At 65.8% G+C, this 17,334-nt stretch overlaps 2 protein-coding genes across 7 annotated transcripts in view; both read left to right on the top strand.

Moving 5' to 3' along the window:
• The window catches only part of ATP13A3 (ATPase 13A3), a 29,854-nt gene extending 21,239 nt beyond the window's left edge, over positions 1-8,615 (top strand). For 2 of the 3 annotated variants that reach the window (XM_044421140.1, XM_044421143.1), the window contains 7 exons: positions 344-416; positions 795-972; positions 1,762-1,949; positions 2,445-2,533; positions 3,193-3,273; positions 3,986-4,102; positions 5,169-8,615. In XM_044421140.1, coding sequence (XP_044277075.1) covers positions 344-416; positions 795-972; positions 1,762-1,949; positions 2,445-2,533; positions 3,193-3,273; positions 3,986-4,102; positions 5,169-5,366 — 924 coding nt within the window. In that variant the 3' untranslated portion in view covers positions 5,367-8,615. The remainder of the gene's footprint in view (positions 1-343; positions 417-794; positions 973-1,761; positions 1,950-2,444; positions 2,534-3,192; positions 3,274-3,985; positions 4,103-5,168) is intronic. The other variant, XM_044421142.1, reaches the window with a different exon arrangement.
• A 2,263-nt stretch (positions 8,616-10,878) lies between these two features.
• On the top strand, positions 10,879-15,840 carry GP5 (glycoprotein V platelet). 4 transcript variants are annotated; one of them, XM_044421137.1, is made up of 2 exons: positions 10,879-10,975; positions 13,406-15,840. In XM_044421137.1, exon 2 carries the CDS (start codon positions 13,412-13,414, stop codon positions 15,392-15,394), a length of 1,983 nt encoding a protein of 660 aa, XP_044277072.1. In that variant the 5' UTR covers positions 10,879-10,975; positions 13,406-13,411; the 3' UTR covers positions 15,395-15,840. The 4 variants fall into 4 exon arrangements, 3 of the variants coding, with proteins under 3 accessions (XP_044277072.1, XP_044277074.1, XP_044277073.1); XR_006413808.1 differs by lacking the exon at positions 13,406-15,840 and adding an exon at positions 11,554-11,589 and having other exon boundaries at positions 10,922-10,975; XM_044421139.1 differs by lacking the exon at positions 10,879-10,975 and adding an exon at positions 11,587-11,600.
• The last annotated feature ends 1,494 nt before the right edge of the window (positions 15,841-17,334 follow it).

Genomic DNA, 17,334 nt, shown 5'->3' with positions numbered 1-17,334 from the left:
TTGCCAGGCCGGGAGCCGCTGCCCACGCTGGGAGGGCGGGGAGCTCTTTTGGCGCACCGCTTGTGCGCCTGGCACAGGGGCGCCCGGGCCTCCTCCCCGGCCAGATCCGTCGGCACTGGAGCGCACGAGGCACGGAGGGAAGTGGTCCAGTCCGCCCTCCTTGCGCCCTCTGACTCTGTGCGAAGTCATCCCTGCCTGGGCGCCCCCCCCCCCGCTTCAGCCGTGGATTCCGATTCTGCAGCCCACCGAGGGCAACCATGGCGGCTCTGGGGCGCCTCTCCTGGCTCAGAGCCCCCCGGGCTGGCGCAGCACGCCGAGGATCTCGCTTGTGGCTTCTTTGCAGATCCAGAGCAACCTGGGAGACTTCCAGTTCCTCTTCATCGATATGGCGATCATTCTGGTCGTGGTCTTCACCAGTGAGTGTGCCGCGAGCGGCTCGGAAGGCCTTGCTCTGCCCGGGCTGGGAGCCTGAGGATCCTTCTGCGGAGGCCCTCGTGCTGGCCTCCCCTTGCTTCCCGTTGCCTTCCGGAGGGCAGCCGGGAAGCTGCTGGGCGAGGTCTCAGGCATGGACGCGCCCGAGCCGCCTCCTGCACCCCTGGCCCTGCGGGCCCGGCCACGTCCTCAGAGCACCTGGCGCGGGATGGGGCAGAGCGCACGGAACGCCCGTGCTCCGTTCGAGGAGCCCCGGCAGCTCCCGGCTTTGCGGGGGGCGGGCCCCAGCCGGCGGAGGGTCCCTCTTTTGCGCGGGGCGGCTGGGGCTGGGCCGGCCCCGCTCACACCCCCTCTCCCCGCAGTGAGCCTCAATGCGGCCTGGAAGGAGCTCGTGGCGCAGCGGCCGCCCTCCGGCCTCATCTCGGCGCCCCTGCTCTGCTCCGTCCTCTCGCAGATCCTCATCTGCCTCGGCTTCCAGAGCCTGGGCTTCTTCTGGGTCAGGCAGCAGCTCTGGTACAAGGGCAGGAGCCCGCTCTCGGAGTAAGTCGCCCGTGGATGGTGGGCCTGCGCCCGCTGGCGGTTGCCCGTCTGGCTCGTCGTACCCGCTGCGCAGGGGGGGCCTCCGCCCGACAGCAGAGCCCCGCCTGGCGGCACACGGCTGCTTCTCTCCCGCCAGCCGGCCGTGGAACTGAGGCCGTGAATGACGCGAGGATGTGGGGGCAGTGGGGAGCGGGATGGGAGACGCCTGGGGGGGCGGGGGGCACTGCCTTTGGGGAGCCGTGCGAGCCTGGCCCCCTGGTGCTTCCTCCTGGCCTGCCGCTTGGGTCGGTCTGCTGCTGGTGTTGGGCTGGGCCGGTCGGCCCGTTTGCCTCGCACCTGGGCTGGAGCAGCGCCGCCGGGACGAGCGGCTCGCCTGCCTGCCTGCCTGCCAGCCAGCCAGGAGGGCTGTGCGTCCACGGAGGCCTGGCTTAGATGCGCAGGGCTGCCTGCCAGAGCCGCCCGCTGGCAGGAGGAGCCGATGGCCAGCCAGGAAACTGGGGCGGCCTTTTCGCCGCTCGAAACCCGACTGAGCTGGGTGGTTGATCGGCGAAACGTTGTGGCCCTCGGAGAGCAGATGGCTGGGCTCGTGTCACTGGAGCCGCCAGGTGGGCGCACGTTGGAGCCGCCGGCCCCGGCCTGAGCGCAGCCTGGCGCTCCCCGTGCCAGATTTGGAGGGGGCGGGGGTTCCAGCCGGCCTGCGTGCCCGGCTGGGGGGGTCAGCTGCGCGGGGGGGCACAGCCCCTTCTGCCGCCCATCACGGCTCAGAGCCGAGGGTCTCGTGTGTTTCAGTGCCTGTAACGAGTCCAGAGCCGCCCTCGGCAACGCTTCTGCGCGCACGAACGTGTCAGAGTCCGACAAGCACAATATCAGGAACTACGAGAACACGACCATCTTCTTCATCTCCAGCCTGCAGTACCTCATTGTCGCCGTCGCCTTCTCCAAGGGAAAGCCCTTCCGGCAGCCTTGCCACAGGAACTGTGCGTGCCTGCCTGCCTGCCTGCCTGCCTGCCTGCCGCGGGACCGGCCTCGCGGGGCGGGGGCTCGTGCTGCTCTCGGCGCCCTGTGGGCAAGCCACGGCTCCGGCCGGCTGCCTTCTGGGCTGGCCGCGCGGCTAGCCTGGGGAGCCGTGCTGCTGAGCGGGGCCGGAAAGGGTTCTGCTGGGGCGGCCGGCCGGCGGCTCTGGGGAGGCTCCGGGGGAGCGGGGGCTGCGGGGGTCCGGGGCACAGAGTCAGGCTGCCGGGCCGAAGTGCGGGGGAGCGGCAGCAGGCCCTGGCGCCCAGCCGTCGCCTCCTGGCAGGCAGCAGGTGGCAGTGTAGCCTTGGGCTCCTCTCCTCTCCTCTCCTCTCCTCTCCTCTCCTCTCCTCTCCTCTCCCGCCGGCCTTGAGCCTCGCCTCGCCTCGCTTCGTGGCGGTTGTGCCGGGCAGGGCTGCCGCGAGCAGGCAGACTCAGGCGCGCCTGTCTTCTCCCCGCAGACCTGTTCGTGTTCTCGGTGCTTGGCCTCTGCGCCTGCATGCTGCTCATCATGCTGCACCCGATGCAGCCCGTCGACCGGTTCCTGGAGGTGGGTGGGAGGCGTCGCTGCCCCGGGCCTCCCGGGAGCCCCAAGGTGCAGGGCAGGAGGGCTTGCGTCGCCCCCCTGTGAGCCGGGGGCTCCCGAGCAGACCTGCCCGCACCCCGCGGACCGGGCAGCCGAGTGCTTTGGGGGGCGCTGGGGAAGGCTGCTGCGCAGCTTGTGCCTTGTCCCCCTTCCTCTGCACTGGCCGGTGGGGGAGCCCCCGCCCCCGGATTTAAAAGGAGGACCAGACAGCACCCTTGGTCTGGGGCCCCCCGTTCCCTTCCCGTCCAGCCCGACCCAAAAGCGAGTGGAGGGAACCACCCCTCCGGGTTCGTGTGGGTTCTGTGCACTCTTGAGCCCACCCGGCATCTTTGTGGGGCGGAGGGGGGGCAGGTGCCGCTCTAGTGTCGCTGAAGCTTCAGGCCCGGAAGGCGAGGGGCTCCTGGGCCTGGCAGGGGCCTGTCTGGGCACAGTGATGGCGGGGGGGGGGGGTCCTGCTCGTGCGCACCGGACAGCCCCACGGTAGCCGAGGCCCGAGCAGCGAGCGAGAGGCCGCGTTCCGGGCGCTCGGGCTGCGGGGCTGACGTCCCGGGGTAGTGCGAGGGAGTTGCCTCGGCATCTGCCCCCACGCCCGCCCCACAGGAGCCCTGCCCTCTGCCTTGCAGCTGGTCTGCGTGCCCTACTTGTGGCGCCTCTCGGTGCTCCTCATCGTGGTCGTCAATGCCGGCGTGTCCATCCTCGTGGAGGTGAGTCCACGCGTGCCCGCCTGGCCCGGAGGCACATCGCCCGCCGCCCACCGCGAACGCCACGTGGGCCGCCTGCTCCGCGGCAGAGCTCGAGGGTGTCCGGCGCCCGATGCGCCAGGCCGCGTCGATCCTCGCTAACGCCGGGGGCGGGGGGGTGCTTCCGCCCGGGGCTGGGAGAACGCAGGCGCCGGCCCCGCATGCTCGCCCGTCCCCGCGCTTGTCTTGGCTCCCGAATGCTGGGGAGATGCTTGCAGGTCCCCCGTGACCTCCCAGCTGATGCGTCTTCGGCCTCTTCAGGGCGTGTTGGGGTCTAACGCAGAGTGGCGCTGAGTCCCAGGTCGGAGGTGCTTAAGGCTGGGAACCGCATTCTGCACTTGGCGCAGTTGGTGGGGAACATCGGGGTATCCATTGAAAGGGGCAGGAGATGCTGCAGGCCTGGATTCGGGGTTGAGCCCAGCGGGCTGTGAAGCCTGCGGAGAGAGCGTGGCCTGTGGCTGCGCTCACGGCACACGTGGGGCAGAATCCCTGCCCCCTTTCGGGGCACAGAGCAGAGCCGCTGCCCCCTGGCGCCACACTCGCCCGCTGCACGCCCCCTCCTGCCCCGAGCCCCTGCCCGGCATCGGTACCGCTTGTGAGGCGCTCGCTCGCTCGCTCGCTAATCGTGTGTGGTCACCGGTCTTCTTGATTCTCCTGCTCCCCGGATCATACGCAGAATTTCCTCCTTGACATGGTCCTTTGGAAAGTTGTCTTCAACCGAGACAAGCGAGGGGAATACCGCCTAGCCTCTTACTCCTCCTCCTCCTCCTCCTCCTCCCACCACCCATCACAGGTTGGAACGCTGCACTTTATTCTCCGCCCTTCGAGCATGTGACCGGCTGCGGTCGGACTCCGGAGGCTCCGCGTGGGGTGGGAGGGCTCCTCCGCGCCCCTCTTCCCGCCGTCCGTCCGCACGGGGTTCGAATCCTGCCGCAGCCGAGCCCCGGCAGTCCCGGGGGCTTCGCAGGCAGGGCCAGGCACGGCCTCCCCTCCTGCGGTTCCTGCGGGGAGCTCAGTGGGGTGCGAGTCCACGCAGCCCAGCGAGGTGGGCTCTCCAGAGAGGGTGGGCTCAGCCGGGCGGGAGCCCCATGCAGCCGCCAAACCCCGCTGATGGCCCGTGCCTCTTCCTCCTGCCCCAGCTGGGGCCCAGAGCCTTTCCGGCTGCCCCTTTGAACAGCCTGGTTGCGGGGATTCTCCGCTTGGACTCGCCTTGTGGACCCAGCACTGGCGGGCGGGAGGGGATGCCACGCCGGCTGCCCCACGTTGCTCATGCTATTCATATACGGCCCCATTCCCGCAGACTCGGGGTGCCTTGCGAGAAATTGAGCCAACAGTGAATAGCCCTGCCCAGGGCAGCGTGTTGGCTGTGAGAGTCCGGGCAGGGAGGGGCAGGCCGGTGGCTGTTGCGGGGGGCCCCTTTCAGGCCCCCGCCCATTGCTGTCTGTGGTGAGGCATCTGTGGAGCCGCTCCTGCTTGTGTGCGGTCCGGAGTGGGGTGTGTCACCCTGGCACCAGGCCCCCAAGAGGGCCATGCTGTGCCTCAGCTGCGAGAGTCGGCCTGCCTCCCATGTCTGGGGAGTCTTGCCCGCTTGCTCTGTGGCGCCGTCACGTGACGCCAAGGCAGGGAGAGTGCCACGTGGCGTGGTGGGTGCCCTCCCGTGCGACGACATCCTGGGGGCCGCTGCCTTGCGCTCGAGCTGCTGTGGGGTTCCTTCCGCGCACTTCCCTGGAGCCGCCAGGGGCAGAGACCCCCGTGGCGCCCGGGTCTGAAGGCTGGGGGCAGCCCGCGTGGTCGTGCCCGGCGGTGCTTGCTGCGGCTCTGGCAGCAAGGCTCCCAGCTGTCTCTCCGTCCCGCCCTAGGAAGCGCTGAACCGCTGGCGAGGAAGCTTCGTGCCTGCCCTGCTCCGCTTCAGGAAGAAGCCCCCGCAAGCGAAGTACATGCACCTGGCCCAGGAGCTGCTCGCGGACCCGGAATGGCCGCCCAAGCCCCACACCACGACGGAGGCCAAAGCCCTGTCCCGAGAAAATGGCTCGTGCCACATCATCACCCCGACGTAGCAGCAGGAGCCTGCTGTCCGCCCCGCAGTGGGGCTCAGGGATGCTGCAGCTGGCCGCGCACACGGGTCTCGAGCGCGGCCTCCGCCCCACCTCTCCCTTTCCCTTGGCGTCCAGTGAGAGAGAACCTTGTCCGGCAGGCACAAAACGCCGGCTCTTCCAGAGGCCTCCCGGGGCTCCCCCTTGGCCGCTCCCGTGCGCAGGCTGCACCACGGGGCACCCGTGGACCCTCTCCTGGGCCTCTGGCCCCAGCAACACCCAGCAGGCGCCTGCCTGGGCCTGGACCGCGGCGAGCGAGAGCGCCAGTGCTGCCAAGCCCGTCTCCAGAGAGCCAGCTTGCCTGTCCGTGGCGGAAGCCTGCTAGTCCACAGAGACCCACGCCAAGCGGCCGGCTCCACCCTGGCCTGACGGAGCAGCAGTCCTGCGCTGGACCTCCTGGCCGCCCACCTGCAGCCGGCTGGACGGGAGATGCTGCCTGCCACGGACTGGCCCTCTCGCCCTGGCTCAGCACAGGGAGGGGGCGGGGGGCGGCGTCCGTGCATCCACGTTCCTGCCACCCCGTCTGGTGAAACGCGCCCCAGAGCTGCGGACGCTGCCCCCAGCCTCGGACCTGTTTATGCACTTGTGTGGGGGCAAGCGGGGAGCCATTCCTCCTTCCGACGGGGAACTCGGGCTGGCGGGTGCCCAGGCCAGTAGGCTGTCAGGGCTGGCCACCCGTGCCTCCGCCATCCGCCCTCCGACGTCGATGGGATCCGGCGAGCAAGGGGCCATTTCCGCCCTAGGCGCCCCCATCCCGGGCGGCTGGCGGAGGAGCATCAGGGCCGGCCCACGGCCGCCTCGCCTCGGCGGCTGCCCCGAGCACTTTGGTGGGTGCTGCTAGAAGCAGCTGTCGGCCTTCTGGAAGAGGCGACGGGCCCCCAAGCGCAGCAGCATGGAAGCGCCCGGAAACGGTTGTGGTTAAAGTCCGTGGGGCTCCCGGTGGTTGGGCTGCGTGCGCCTGTTCTCCCCCCCGCCCCATTCCGAGGAGACCCTCGCACACGTGCCGCTGCCACCATGTGTGGCGCACGCACCGGCCCGGGATGGGGAAGCCCAGAGCCAAGGGGCCCGGCCCAGCCACGAGGGCTCCTCCGCCCGGGAAGGGGGCGCTGCGCCCCTCGGGTGGGGACACGGGCACTGTGCCGCCGCCCGCCTGACATCATCCCCCAGGGGCTGCTGAGCCTCCTCGGAGGGCGGCTGGCGCACGAGGCGGCTGCTCCCCTGGCTCTTGCCCGAGCTCTTTGCCAGGCGGCCCCGGCACCCTCGGGGCATCCCTTCCGGGCAGGCCGTGGGGCTCCCGCGAGTGCCACGCAGCGTGGAGGCAACGGAGGGGTGGGAGGCAATCGCCCCTGGGGGGGGGTGGCTGGTCTGCCCCCGGGGGGCAGCTTGGGTCTTCACAGGGGTGGGGCGGGAGCAAAGGGGGCGCTGATGCAGCCCCCTCCCCCTCAGAAAATGGAACCGGTTATTCGGGCAGGAAAGGAGTTACCTCAAGAAGCTGTGCGCCCCTTGGCCGGGAGCAGCGGCGGCTTGCGTGCGGGGAGGGGAGGCCGTGTGTGTGTGTGGGGGAAACGGGAAGGGGCAGCAGGTGGGCAGCACAGCCTCGTGCGTCTTCCAGGCACGTCTCTCTCCGGCCGTGCTCGTGCTGGGGGGCAGCGGCTGCCGGGGAGCCCCCTTGGGGGTGCTGGCGGGGGCCGCCTCATGCCGGGGCCCTTGAGTGAAACAGTTTGCACGTGTTTGGCACACCTGGGGCCGGAGCCCCCCTGTCCCTGGGGCTGGGCGGGTGGGTCGCGCCCGTCGCTCCTTCGGGCGGGAGGCATCCCTTCCACAGCCTTCGCCGAACTCCCCGGGGACCTTGCGGTGGGGGCACCCGTCTCCCGCCAGCCGTTGGGAGAGGTTTCGCCTGCTCAGGTCTGGGGAAGCCGGGAGCGTCGCGGCTCTGCTCGGCTCCCACTTTGCGCTCCTGGGCTGGTGGCATTAAAATCAGCAACCGGAAGGATCCATGTTTCTGTGAAATCTTCCTGCACGTCAGGTGAGCAACATAATTTAGGGAGACCTTTGCCATGCTTCGACGAGGGCTTTGTTTTGTATTTCTGCAGTCAGGTCCCGCTTCGTGTTGATAACTTGGATTCAGAGTTTCTTATTAAATTATTTGTGTTATGCAGACCTGAAATCTAATTCTATCTTTTGGTATGTTAGGATTATAAATACGGCCAATTAAATTCTATTTTTTTATTATTATTTATGCACATACCTAAAGCACTCACTGGCTCAAGGAAAGAGCACTTGTTAAATTATCTTTTAAAATATATAACCAGACTTTTAAATGATACGTCCCTCAGGGTTATTTTTATTAAAGTTTTTCCCTTCCTCCCTCCCTCCCTCCCTCCCTCCCTCCCTCCCAAAGAGTGGGAACCGCAGGATGTTGCCGTCCGTCCCATGCCTTCTGGAGCAGCGGGGCCCGGGGGACGCAGGAGGCGCTCGGCACCCACCCATGGCCCCCAGGAGCCTCTTGCTGCCCGAGGGGCCCTCCTGGGCCGCTCCGGGCTCTGTGCAGGGTGGCGGTGCCCCCCGGGACGGTCTGCATGCCGCCTTGGCCAGGGGAGGGCGGGAGCGTGCAGAGCTGCCGTGCCCCGCTCTGGGGACCACCCTTCGTCCTGTTGTGCTGTTTAAATTGGACATTTTAGCAAAGTGCACTAATAGTTTTTAGTGGACAGTGTTGGCAGAGAGAGTGGTAAGCAGTTCACCCTCAGCTGGGCGAGTCCTCCTCCCGCGGTATCGCGTCTGCATCTTCAGTGTTCGTATTAGAGAGGGCTCCCCTCCCTCAGTGCGGCAGGTCCTCCTGACCTGGAATGGCTTCCTTGATCCGCACAGGTGTCGACACCTCAGAAGGGCTTCCTGACTTATCCCTCCAAATTCCAGATTCTAAACATGTGCTGACATACGATGAAAACGTTTCTTCAATGGCTCAAGGCTGTGCTGTCGGGCTTTAAGAAAACTCATTTCCGATGAATGTGCAAGCGGTTGGTTTTACGCACGCCTACCGGTACCTTCTCAGGTCAAGTCCTGCTGTAACCGGATCGGGCCCCAGAGCCGTGGAATGTTCTGGGCACCTGCTGGCCCGCGAAGGGCTCCTTCCAACCCAAAATGTAGCTTGCTGCTTTTATGATGGTACCCAGTTGTAATAAAGGCATTTTGTACAATTGTACTTAGTAAAAACCCTGGTAAAGCTCTTTTTGTTCTTCAGGCGATTTGCAATAAAAACGTGATCGGCTTGCCCGTTGCACTTCCTCTGCCTCCCCCAGTTCTGCCTTCATCGGGGGGGGGGGGGGCTGCTTAGTCACCAGGAAGAGCGATTTCTCAATAAAGCGAGTATTCTTCAGAATCCTTATTTTCTCCTGTCAAAAGGCCTTGAGGTGGTTCTTCCTGACAAATAAGCAACCCCGGCTAACTGAAAGCGGTATTCAGTAGCCAACTAACCTGCATGCCAAGGCCTGCCTGCGAAAACGCGCCTTTGCCTGCCCCCAGAAGAGCAATGGGGAGGGGGCCGGCAGGGAGCATCCCCCCAAGGGCCCCACAGGAGGGCCGGCCTGGGAGAAGCCTGGCCTGGCACTGAGGCCTGGCACCCTCCTCGGCAGGGCGGCTCTTCTGGGGAGCCTTGACTTGCCCAGGCCTGGCAACGGGCTGATTGGTGGGGGGTTGGTCCCCAGCCGGCCAGGCTGCCGTGCAGGAGGATCCACACGCAGCCTGTGCCCAAAGTGGGGAAGTAGAAGTGGGGTGAATCCGTCTGAGAGCCTTTCTGAATGCTGCCTCGTTCTCGGCCCTCCCTAGGAACGGCCAAGGGATGCTTGGCCCTGCCTCCTCTCTCCCAAAATGCATAAAAACAAACGTTTTATTTTGGTGTGACCACACTTAGAATATTGTGTGCAGTTATTGTTTGATTTCTAACGCACCCTATTAGCCACACGGCTCCCAGGGCAGGTTACAAGAAACCCAGATGAAATCGTATAAAAGCCCGAGGAACTGCTGTAAAGCAAACGAGGAGGCACCCAGGCTGGCCAAACCGGTGACTTCATAAAATGCTGGTGAAGTGCAAGGCCTTTGCCTGGTGCCCAGAAGAATATGGAGAGGGTGCCAGGCCAAGCTCCCCGTGGAGCTCATTCCTGAGGCAGGGGGCCACCCCAAAGCGCCCTCCTTGGCCCCCATCGGGACAGACTAGCCCCCCACCAGCAGTACCTCCGTCTTCTCTGGATTGAGTTTCGGTTTGTTGGCCCTCATCCAATCCAAGCGAGGCCAGACTCGGAGCATCCACAGCCACGCCTGCATCCAGCGAGGACAGGTAGAGCGGAGTGTCACCTGCACGCAGGTGACGGCTCCCCTTACGCCTCCTGACAATCTCGCCCAGTTGTTGCCGTGCCAGGAAAAGGACGTTGCGAAACTGGGGAAAGGGGGGGCAACAAAAATGAGCGGGGCTGAAGCAGCTAAAATAACGGCTGGTGTGGGGAAAGTGGAGACGAGGGACCTGCCTTTCTTCTGCTCCTGTAAGAACAGAACCCAAAAGGTTACCCCACGAAGCTGATTCTCGGGCAAGCAATCCTGTGTGGCCACCGTGGTTCGCAGTCGTGCGCCGTGATCTACCCAGCAGACGATCAAGGCGTTTCTCTGCTGTCCCTGCACAGCCCTCCTGCTTTTGGCACGTGTCCCATGAGCCACCGTGCCTGCAGTTCAGGCCCAGGGCTGCATTGCTCTCTGCCCATATCGCCTGCCTCTTCCTCATTAGCAGGCAGGGAAGAACACGGGAAGCTGGATGGCTGGAGGGGCTCCAAGAGGGGCTCTTGCCCAGGGACTTTGTGCTCGTGGCCTAGCGGGGCTGTGGAAACCATGATCCTGGCCTTGGCCAACACGACGAGCCAACAAGGGCGAAAACCCAGCGGCTCGTGTCTGGGGGACTCAAAGGCATGTGGGGCGGCTTCCTAGGAGCGGGGTGCCAAGCAGTCTTGCTGCCACTGAGGGGGCATCGCTTCGCTGCGACTCCCCCAGGAAAGAACTTCATTTGCAATGGGAAGGCTGAAAACGGAAGCGCCATGAGGGCCGCAGGGAGCACCTTAGCCAAGGGAGAAGAGCAGGAACGGGGGTCATTTTGTGCCCTGAATGCTGCAGGCAGTGCTGGCGGCCAGGGTCCTTGGCTCCCTCAATGGGCAGCACACTGTGGGCCCCCCTGAAACGGGCGCAGGGCTGAGGCGGGCTGGACAGGCGTCTCGTGACCCGTCCCCGTCGGCAGGGACCGGTCCCGGGAAGTCGTGCTTGGCTCGGCCTCTCCAGGGCGCCTCCTTCCCCTGCTGCTCACGCGGTATCTCTTCCTGCCTCGGGCCAGGAAGGCCGCAGCCCCCACACCCGGTCTGCCTGCTCCCGAGCGATTAGCTCTTGGCCACGAGGCCACGGAAATCCCCAGGGCTGGAGCAGGACCCACGGCTCTTATCTCGGCCAGTGTCACGTGCCCGCCCTTCCTGGAGGCTGCTGGTGTGGAGGCACCTCCATTCGGCGGCCTCCCCCGGGACTGAGCGAAGCGTCTCCGCGAGGTGAGTGGCCGCTCTGGGGCTGGGTCACCTGGCTGGCCTGCAGGGGTGGCCAAGCGGCTCTGCACCCCCGGCCCCTCGGGACCCCGGCCTCTGGCAGCACTGGGGTGCAGATGAGGCCCGGGGGGGGGGACCCGGGTGGGAGTGCCCCTGCGGTGGGCGCAGGGCCTTGGCCAGTCCTGCAGCGGGAAGAGCCCAGAGGCCCCTCTTCTCTCTGGCGGTGGCGAACCAGAGGCCCCGTCGGAGCCGCGGGTGCAACTGACCCAGCATGGCGTCCTGGGGGGTGGCGGAAGCTGGGCGTTGGAGATAGGATTGCCAAGGCCATATTCCCCTTATACACATCTGTGGCGCAATCACACTTGGAATACTGTGAACAGTTCTGGTTGTTGCCCCTGAAAAAGAACATTATCGAGTGGGGAAAGCGCAGCTAAAATGCTGGGCAGGCTGGAGCAAAGGCTGTAATAGTTGGCATTGTATCCTTAAGAAAAAAGGCAAGCAGGGGAAACATGAAAGAGGTGTTCAAAATTTTCCATGGTACAGAGATAGTGGCGAGGGAGACATTTTTCTCCGTGTGTCTCCAGAGTGCCTGAACCTGATTGGTGGGAGCTTCAGGACAGATGGAAGAAAGGTATTTTTAATGGAGTTAAACTGTGGAACTCACTGCCACCGGAAATAGTGATGGCCTCTAGTCTGGAGCATTTTAAAAGGGACTGGACCAATCCATGGAGGAGGAGGGTATCCGTGGCCACTATCCTTGCTGGCCGTGCCCCGACTCCGTCATCAGGGCCAGCGGGCCTGCGTACACCAGGCGCTTGGCAGACAGACTCCTTGCACCTGTCCCACTCCTGGGCACACCGAGTACCGGGCACCACATGGGCGGACCTTTGGCCTGCTGTTCCTCTGCTCTTCCAGCATGAGGTCAAGCCGGCCCCCTGTGGCTGCTCGCCCCAGAGCCACCCTGCAGCACCGAGTGAAGCCCGGAAGCTGCTGGGAGCAGCATCTGCCCGTCGATGCCTCCTTGTGCCGAAAAAAGCCACTCTGCCCCCGTCCCCAGAGACGTCACCTTGCTGGGATTGCTTTCTCCTGGGCTCATCGAGTGGCTGATGCTCGATTCAGGGGGGGCAAAGCGGTTGCGGGAGCCCTTCGGGCAGGGGAGGCGTCCCCCCAGCGAGCAGAATGCTTGCAGGAAAAGAAACTTTTCCCATGTTCAGACAGAAAACTGTTGTGCAAGCAGATCTCAAATATGCCTCACGCACGTGCACAGGGGTCCCTCCAGGGCCGCCCCTGAAATGGGGAATCGTGGAATCATAGAACAGAACAGTTGGGTCCATGCCCCTGCTTAGGGCAGGACCCCCGGGTGGGCCATCCCCTCAGGGGGCTGTCCAGCCGCCTCTCAAACGCTCCCCAGGTCAGGGATTCCTTCGCCGTCGCAACAGTCCAGGAGTTCCCCCGATATCTGGCCGGAACCAGGTTTCCTGTAACCCGAGGCTGCCATTCCGTGCCCTGCAGCCGGGGATGATGGAGGAGGGAGCCTGACCTCCCTCTGCCACAGCCGTCCTGTCTCCCCTCGGCCTTCTCTTCTCTTCTCGAGGCTGCACGTGCCCAGCTCTTCCCCCTCCCCTCGCAGGGCTCCGTCTCCCCCTCCAGAGCGGGATGCAGAACTCCAGATGAGGCCTCAGCAGTGCTGTGGGGGGACGGATGGGGACGGGCCCGTCGCCTGATGTGGAAGTGCCAGTTCTGCTCCCGGAGCCCAAAACAGCTCTTGCCTTCTCACAGCCGCCTCACGCAGGCAACTCTGATCCAGCTTGCGGCCTGCAGCAACGGCTGCTCAACCCGAGCGGGTCGGCCCTCCCTGCTAGGCAGCGCTCTGCCTGCCTCGGCCTCTCAGTCGTCTTGAAGCCACGGCTTCTCTGCTTTTCCGCACCTTTTCTCCCAGACTGAGGTTCTCCAGCGCTCCTCCAGGGTGAGTGCTCATCTAGACTTAGCATTACAGACAAGCACCGACATGGCCAACCTCCGCTGTGCTCTTCCTCCCCGCCCCCATTTTTGTGAGTTTCTTCTTCCGCCGGCCAGGCCCCTTTCGGGGCTCGCGTGTGTCGGAAGGTCCCCAAGCAGCCCCGGCTGAAGCTGAGCGAGTTTGCGCTTCCGAGGCCGGCTGCCGAGGACGTCGCGCCGGCTGCCTTCGTTTCCAAATGGAAGGGAAACGGCTGCTACTCTTCCCGAGGAGGAGAGTGAGGCGGCCAGTGCAGGGCTGCCCACTTGAGCAGCGGAAAGGCGGGTTCCCCTTGAGGCCCAGGATGGCCCCAGCACCGCAAGCCAGTGAATTGCCCTTTCTTGCCACCAGCACGAACCTGCTTCTGGCATTCAAGGCTTTCCCGAAATGCACTAGGCCAACTCGGGCTCGCCACTGACTTGCCCTTCTCGACGTTTCAGGCTGAGATGCGGCCACCGGGCCTGCCCCTCTGGCCAGTGGCTCTGCTGCTGCTCCTCCCTCAGCCCAGCACGGAATCCGAGTCCGAGTTCGAATGCAGCTTCATCCTGAAGGACGCCTTCCGCTGCTCTGGAGCCGGAATCCACAGCCTGGCCTCGCTCAGCATCCCCAACAATGTCACCCAGATGCTGATCATGGGCACCAGTGCCTCGGAGCTGCCGGACGGCCTGTTCTCCGACGCAAACGTGCTCCAGCTTCTCATGCTGTCTTCCAACCAGCTCTCCACCATCTCTCCCGGATCCTTTAAAAGCCTGGTGCATTTAAGGACCCTGAAGTTGAACAACAACAAACTGAAGCAGCTGCCCAGCGGCGTGTTTGATTCTCTGGTCCACCTGCAGCAGCTGGTCTTGGAGAGCAACCAGCTGTCCAGCCTCCAGCCGGGCATCTTCGACCAACTGAAGGGCTTGCAAGGGCTCCTGCTGAACAAGAATTTCCTGACTGCGCTTCCGGCCGGGCTCTTCCGCAACCTAATCAAGCTCAAGGAGCTGAACCTCTCCAGAAACCAGCTGGGCACCCTGCCGACAGACACCTTCGCCACCTTGCCCAAGCTCAGGAAGCTGTTCCTGTACTCAAACCGCCTCGCCTCCATCGAGCCCAGCTTATTTGCACACCAGGGCGACCTGCTGGAGCTCCGGCTGCACTCCTGTGCCATCCAGTCCATCGCCCCCGGCGCGTTTCACAGCCTCCTGCAGCTTCAGGTCCTGACCCTGTCGGGCAACCGGCTGCCCTCGCTGCCCGCCGAGCTCTTCCTCCACCTGCACCACCTGTCTGAGCTGACCTTGCACAGGAATCCGCTGCAGGCCCTCCCGCGCCAGCTGTTTGGGCAGATGCCGCACCTCCAGAGGCTGTGGCTCTACGACACCGATCTCGCCACCCTCCCGGCCCTCGCGCTGAGCAACCTGACCCAGCTGGAGCTGCTGGTGCTGACGCGGAACCACCGCCTGAGCGCCCTCCCGGCCGAGGCCTTCCACGGCCTGGCCCGCTTGCAGGCGCTCTCGCTGCACTCCAACAACCTGTCCAGCCTCCCGGACCAGCTCTTCAGGGGGCTGGGCAGGGTCCGGGAGCTGTCCCTCTTCGGCAACCGGATCGCGACGCTGCCTCCGAACGCCTTCCAGCACCTCGAGGGCCTGCAGAGCCTCTACCTGAACAGCACCGGGCTGCACTTCCTCCCCGGGGACCTCTTCACCTCCCTGCCCAGGCTGCAGAAGGTTTGGCTGGGCAGGAACCCCTGGCACTGCCACTGCGAACTGCGGGCCTTCGCCGCCTGGCTGCGGAAAAGCACTGGCGTTGTGCAGGACACCACGGCTGTGACCTGCCACAGCCCCCCGGCGCTGCGGCACACCCCCGTCCTCGCCGTGCCAGAGGGCCAGCTGGCCTGTGTGGGCACCACGGCCTCTGCCCGCCAGACATCGCGAGGCACCACCAAGGCCGCAACCGCACCCTGGCGGTCGACGCCTGGCCCCTCGCCAGCGCCCACCAGCGGCTCGACCCCCACCTCTCCTTCGCCTCCCCCGGACACGACGGGCCCCACGGTGCCTGGCATGCCTCCCAGAGCTGTCCCTTCGGAGACGCACTTCCCTGCAGAGGAACGCTACCGGCTGGAAGAGGGGGCGGAGCCTGAGATGCTCTCCACCGTGTGGCCGAGGGGGCCGGCGTCCACTTCCACGGGCCACATTGTTTGTTGGTTCTCCGGCCCATACCTTGTGGCCCTGCTGGCGCAGGCAGTGGCTTTCCTGGTCACGTCGTATGTGGCGCACCAAGTCAGGCGACTGGGGCAGAGGAGGAGGAGGAGAGCCGCCACGGCTGCCACCGCCACCTCCTCCGCCCATGCGCTCTCGGCTGTGGTGGCTGAGCCAGGCGCTTGGGCACCAGGGGACAGAGCCTGGTGCACCATTAAGCTGGTTCTGCCAGGCACCCTGCGGCCAGCCTGAGGTGGCGGCATGTGGTGCTGCCTTGTGGGGACCCCCCCCCCCCAGTCTGAGCAGTGGGCCCTTTGGCTCAGGTTATCCAAAGGGGGCTTGTACCTGTTCTCTCCCACTGGGATACACTGAGGGGGGAGTGGGGAGCCTGCCGGTCACCGTGTCCAGAAGGGCGCACCTGGCAGGGCAGACGGGGAGTGGGGCTTCTGCCCCTCTGAGATTGCCCCGCCTGGTGCTGCCCCGCCTGGGCTTCTCCTGTGCTCCAGTCTGAGTGGGGTGCGAGACGTGAGCATGAAGCGCAAGATAAAAGCATGCTGATCGAAACCACGTGTGCAGAACATGCAAGCCTGCACATATTGGACTGATTTGCGGGACTCTGCGGAGAACTGGAGCTGCGTTAGGATTTAATTTTCAGCTTTAATTGTCTCGTTCCTGAACATAATGATTTAAATGCCTCAGTGACTCGCTGCTTCTTGCAGCCGGAGCGAAGCTGACGTCAGTCCGCACGGACCGCGCGCCGGTCGCCGGTGGCTTGGGCGCTGCCGTCCGGGGCGCGCGGGGGCGCGAGCAGGGCTCGGGCGGGCCGTGCGCGGGGGCGGTCCGGCCCCGCGCCCCCCTCCTCCCCTCCCTCCGCCGCGCGAGAGCAGGGCTGCCGCTGCACCGGGGCGCCCGGCCCGGCCCGGCCCTCCCCGCGGCTAATTTTAGCCGCTGCGCTCATGCGCGAAGCAGCCGCGGCCGCAGCCGAGCGCTGGCTCAGCGGGCCGGGCGCGGGGGGCGGGGGGCCGCAGCCCGGCGGCTCGGCTCCCCCCGCGGAGAAGGCGTCTCCGCGCCCCGGGGAGCTCCAGCCCCACGTGCAGCGGGGGGGGCGGGGGGGCCGCCGTGTTCCCGGGCCTTCGGCCCCTTCGCTTACGGACTCGCAGCCCAGCGCTTTCCCGGGGATCCCAGGCCATCTTCCTTGGAAGCGCCCCGGCCGCGAGTCACAAGCAGCCACGCCGCGTGGTCCCTGGGATGGGGGGGTGCGGGGGGCTTTCGCCGCATTCCAGCTGACAGGCTCCCCTGTTTCCTGCATGGTCCCCCCCCCCCCCCCCCCCCCCCCCCCGCGGCCTGCATCCTGTCAGCCACCGAACTGTCCTGGGGCGCTCCTGCCTCCCCGCGGGCCGCTTCCCGACTCGCCACCAGCCCCCTGGCCGCGTTTCACCCCCCTCCCTCGGCCATGCCGCCCGCCCCCGCCCGGGGAAGGCCCGCTCCCTGCGGCGGTGCTGCTGCTGCTCTTCGCACGACCCGGCCCGCCCTTGCCGAGGCCTGGCCTCACGCGGGTGCCCCCCGCCCCCCGCGAGGGTCTCGAGGAGAACCGGCCTGTGGGAGCGCTTGCCCTCCACCCACAGTCCTCCCCACCTTTGGGCGAGGGTGGGGCCCGTCCTCCCTCCCCACCTGCCAGAAATGCCGGGCGCCTGCTTGCTGGGCCGGCGCAATCGTCTTCCACACGGCGAGGGGGAAGCTCCCCCAGCCCCGCTGAAGGGCCCGTGGCCGTCGCAAGCCCTCCGAAGAGGAAAGCTCTTCTGGCCCAGCCCGATAAGGAAGTTGTTTCTAGGAAGGTTTCTTCGTGCAGGGACTGCAGGAATCATCTCAAGGGAGCCTGCTGCCTCCCACACACTGGGCCCCTAGCGGAACGGCTTCCCATGTGCCAGGAAGCTTCCAGGCGTGTTGCGGGGCAGATGCAAGGCACAGCGGCCCAGACTGGCATCTGGGACCTGCAGAAGGCCGAGAGCAGCACAGAGCTGGGCACACGCCAGGCTGCCCTCCACTGACCGACTCCTGGGTGACCACAGAGGAGATGCAGGGGGAGGGGGACTGAGAGGTGGAAACTGGATAGTAGAACCCGGATTGGTAGAATGGCTCCTAGAGTGGTCGCTCCTTCCAGGGGACTCTGTGGTAGTTGAATACCAAGACTG

Source organism: Varanus komodoensis, unplaced genomic scaffold (assembly GCF_004798865.1).
Source record: "Varanus komodoensis strain SLA01 unplaced genomic scaffold, ASM479886v1 scaffold115, whole genome shotgun sequence".
Lineage (NCBI taxonomy): Eukaryota > Metazoa > Chordata > Lepidosauria > Squamata > Varanidae > Varanus > Varanus komodoensis.
Note: the sequence above shows the minus strand (reverse complement) of the source record. Positions and strands in the feature narration are given on the sequence as shown.

Excerpts from the sequence above, each read along its gene's own strand:
- GP5 (XM_044421137.1), top strand. The coding sequence starts at position 13,412 with ATGCGGCCACCGGGCCTGCCCCTCTGGCCAGTGGCTCTGCTGCTGCTC.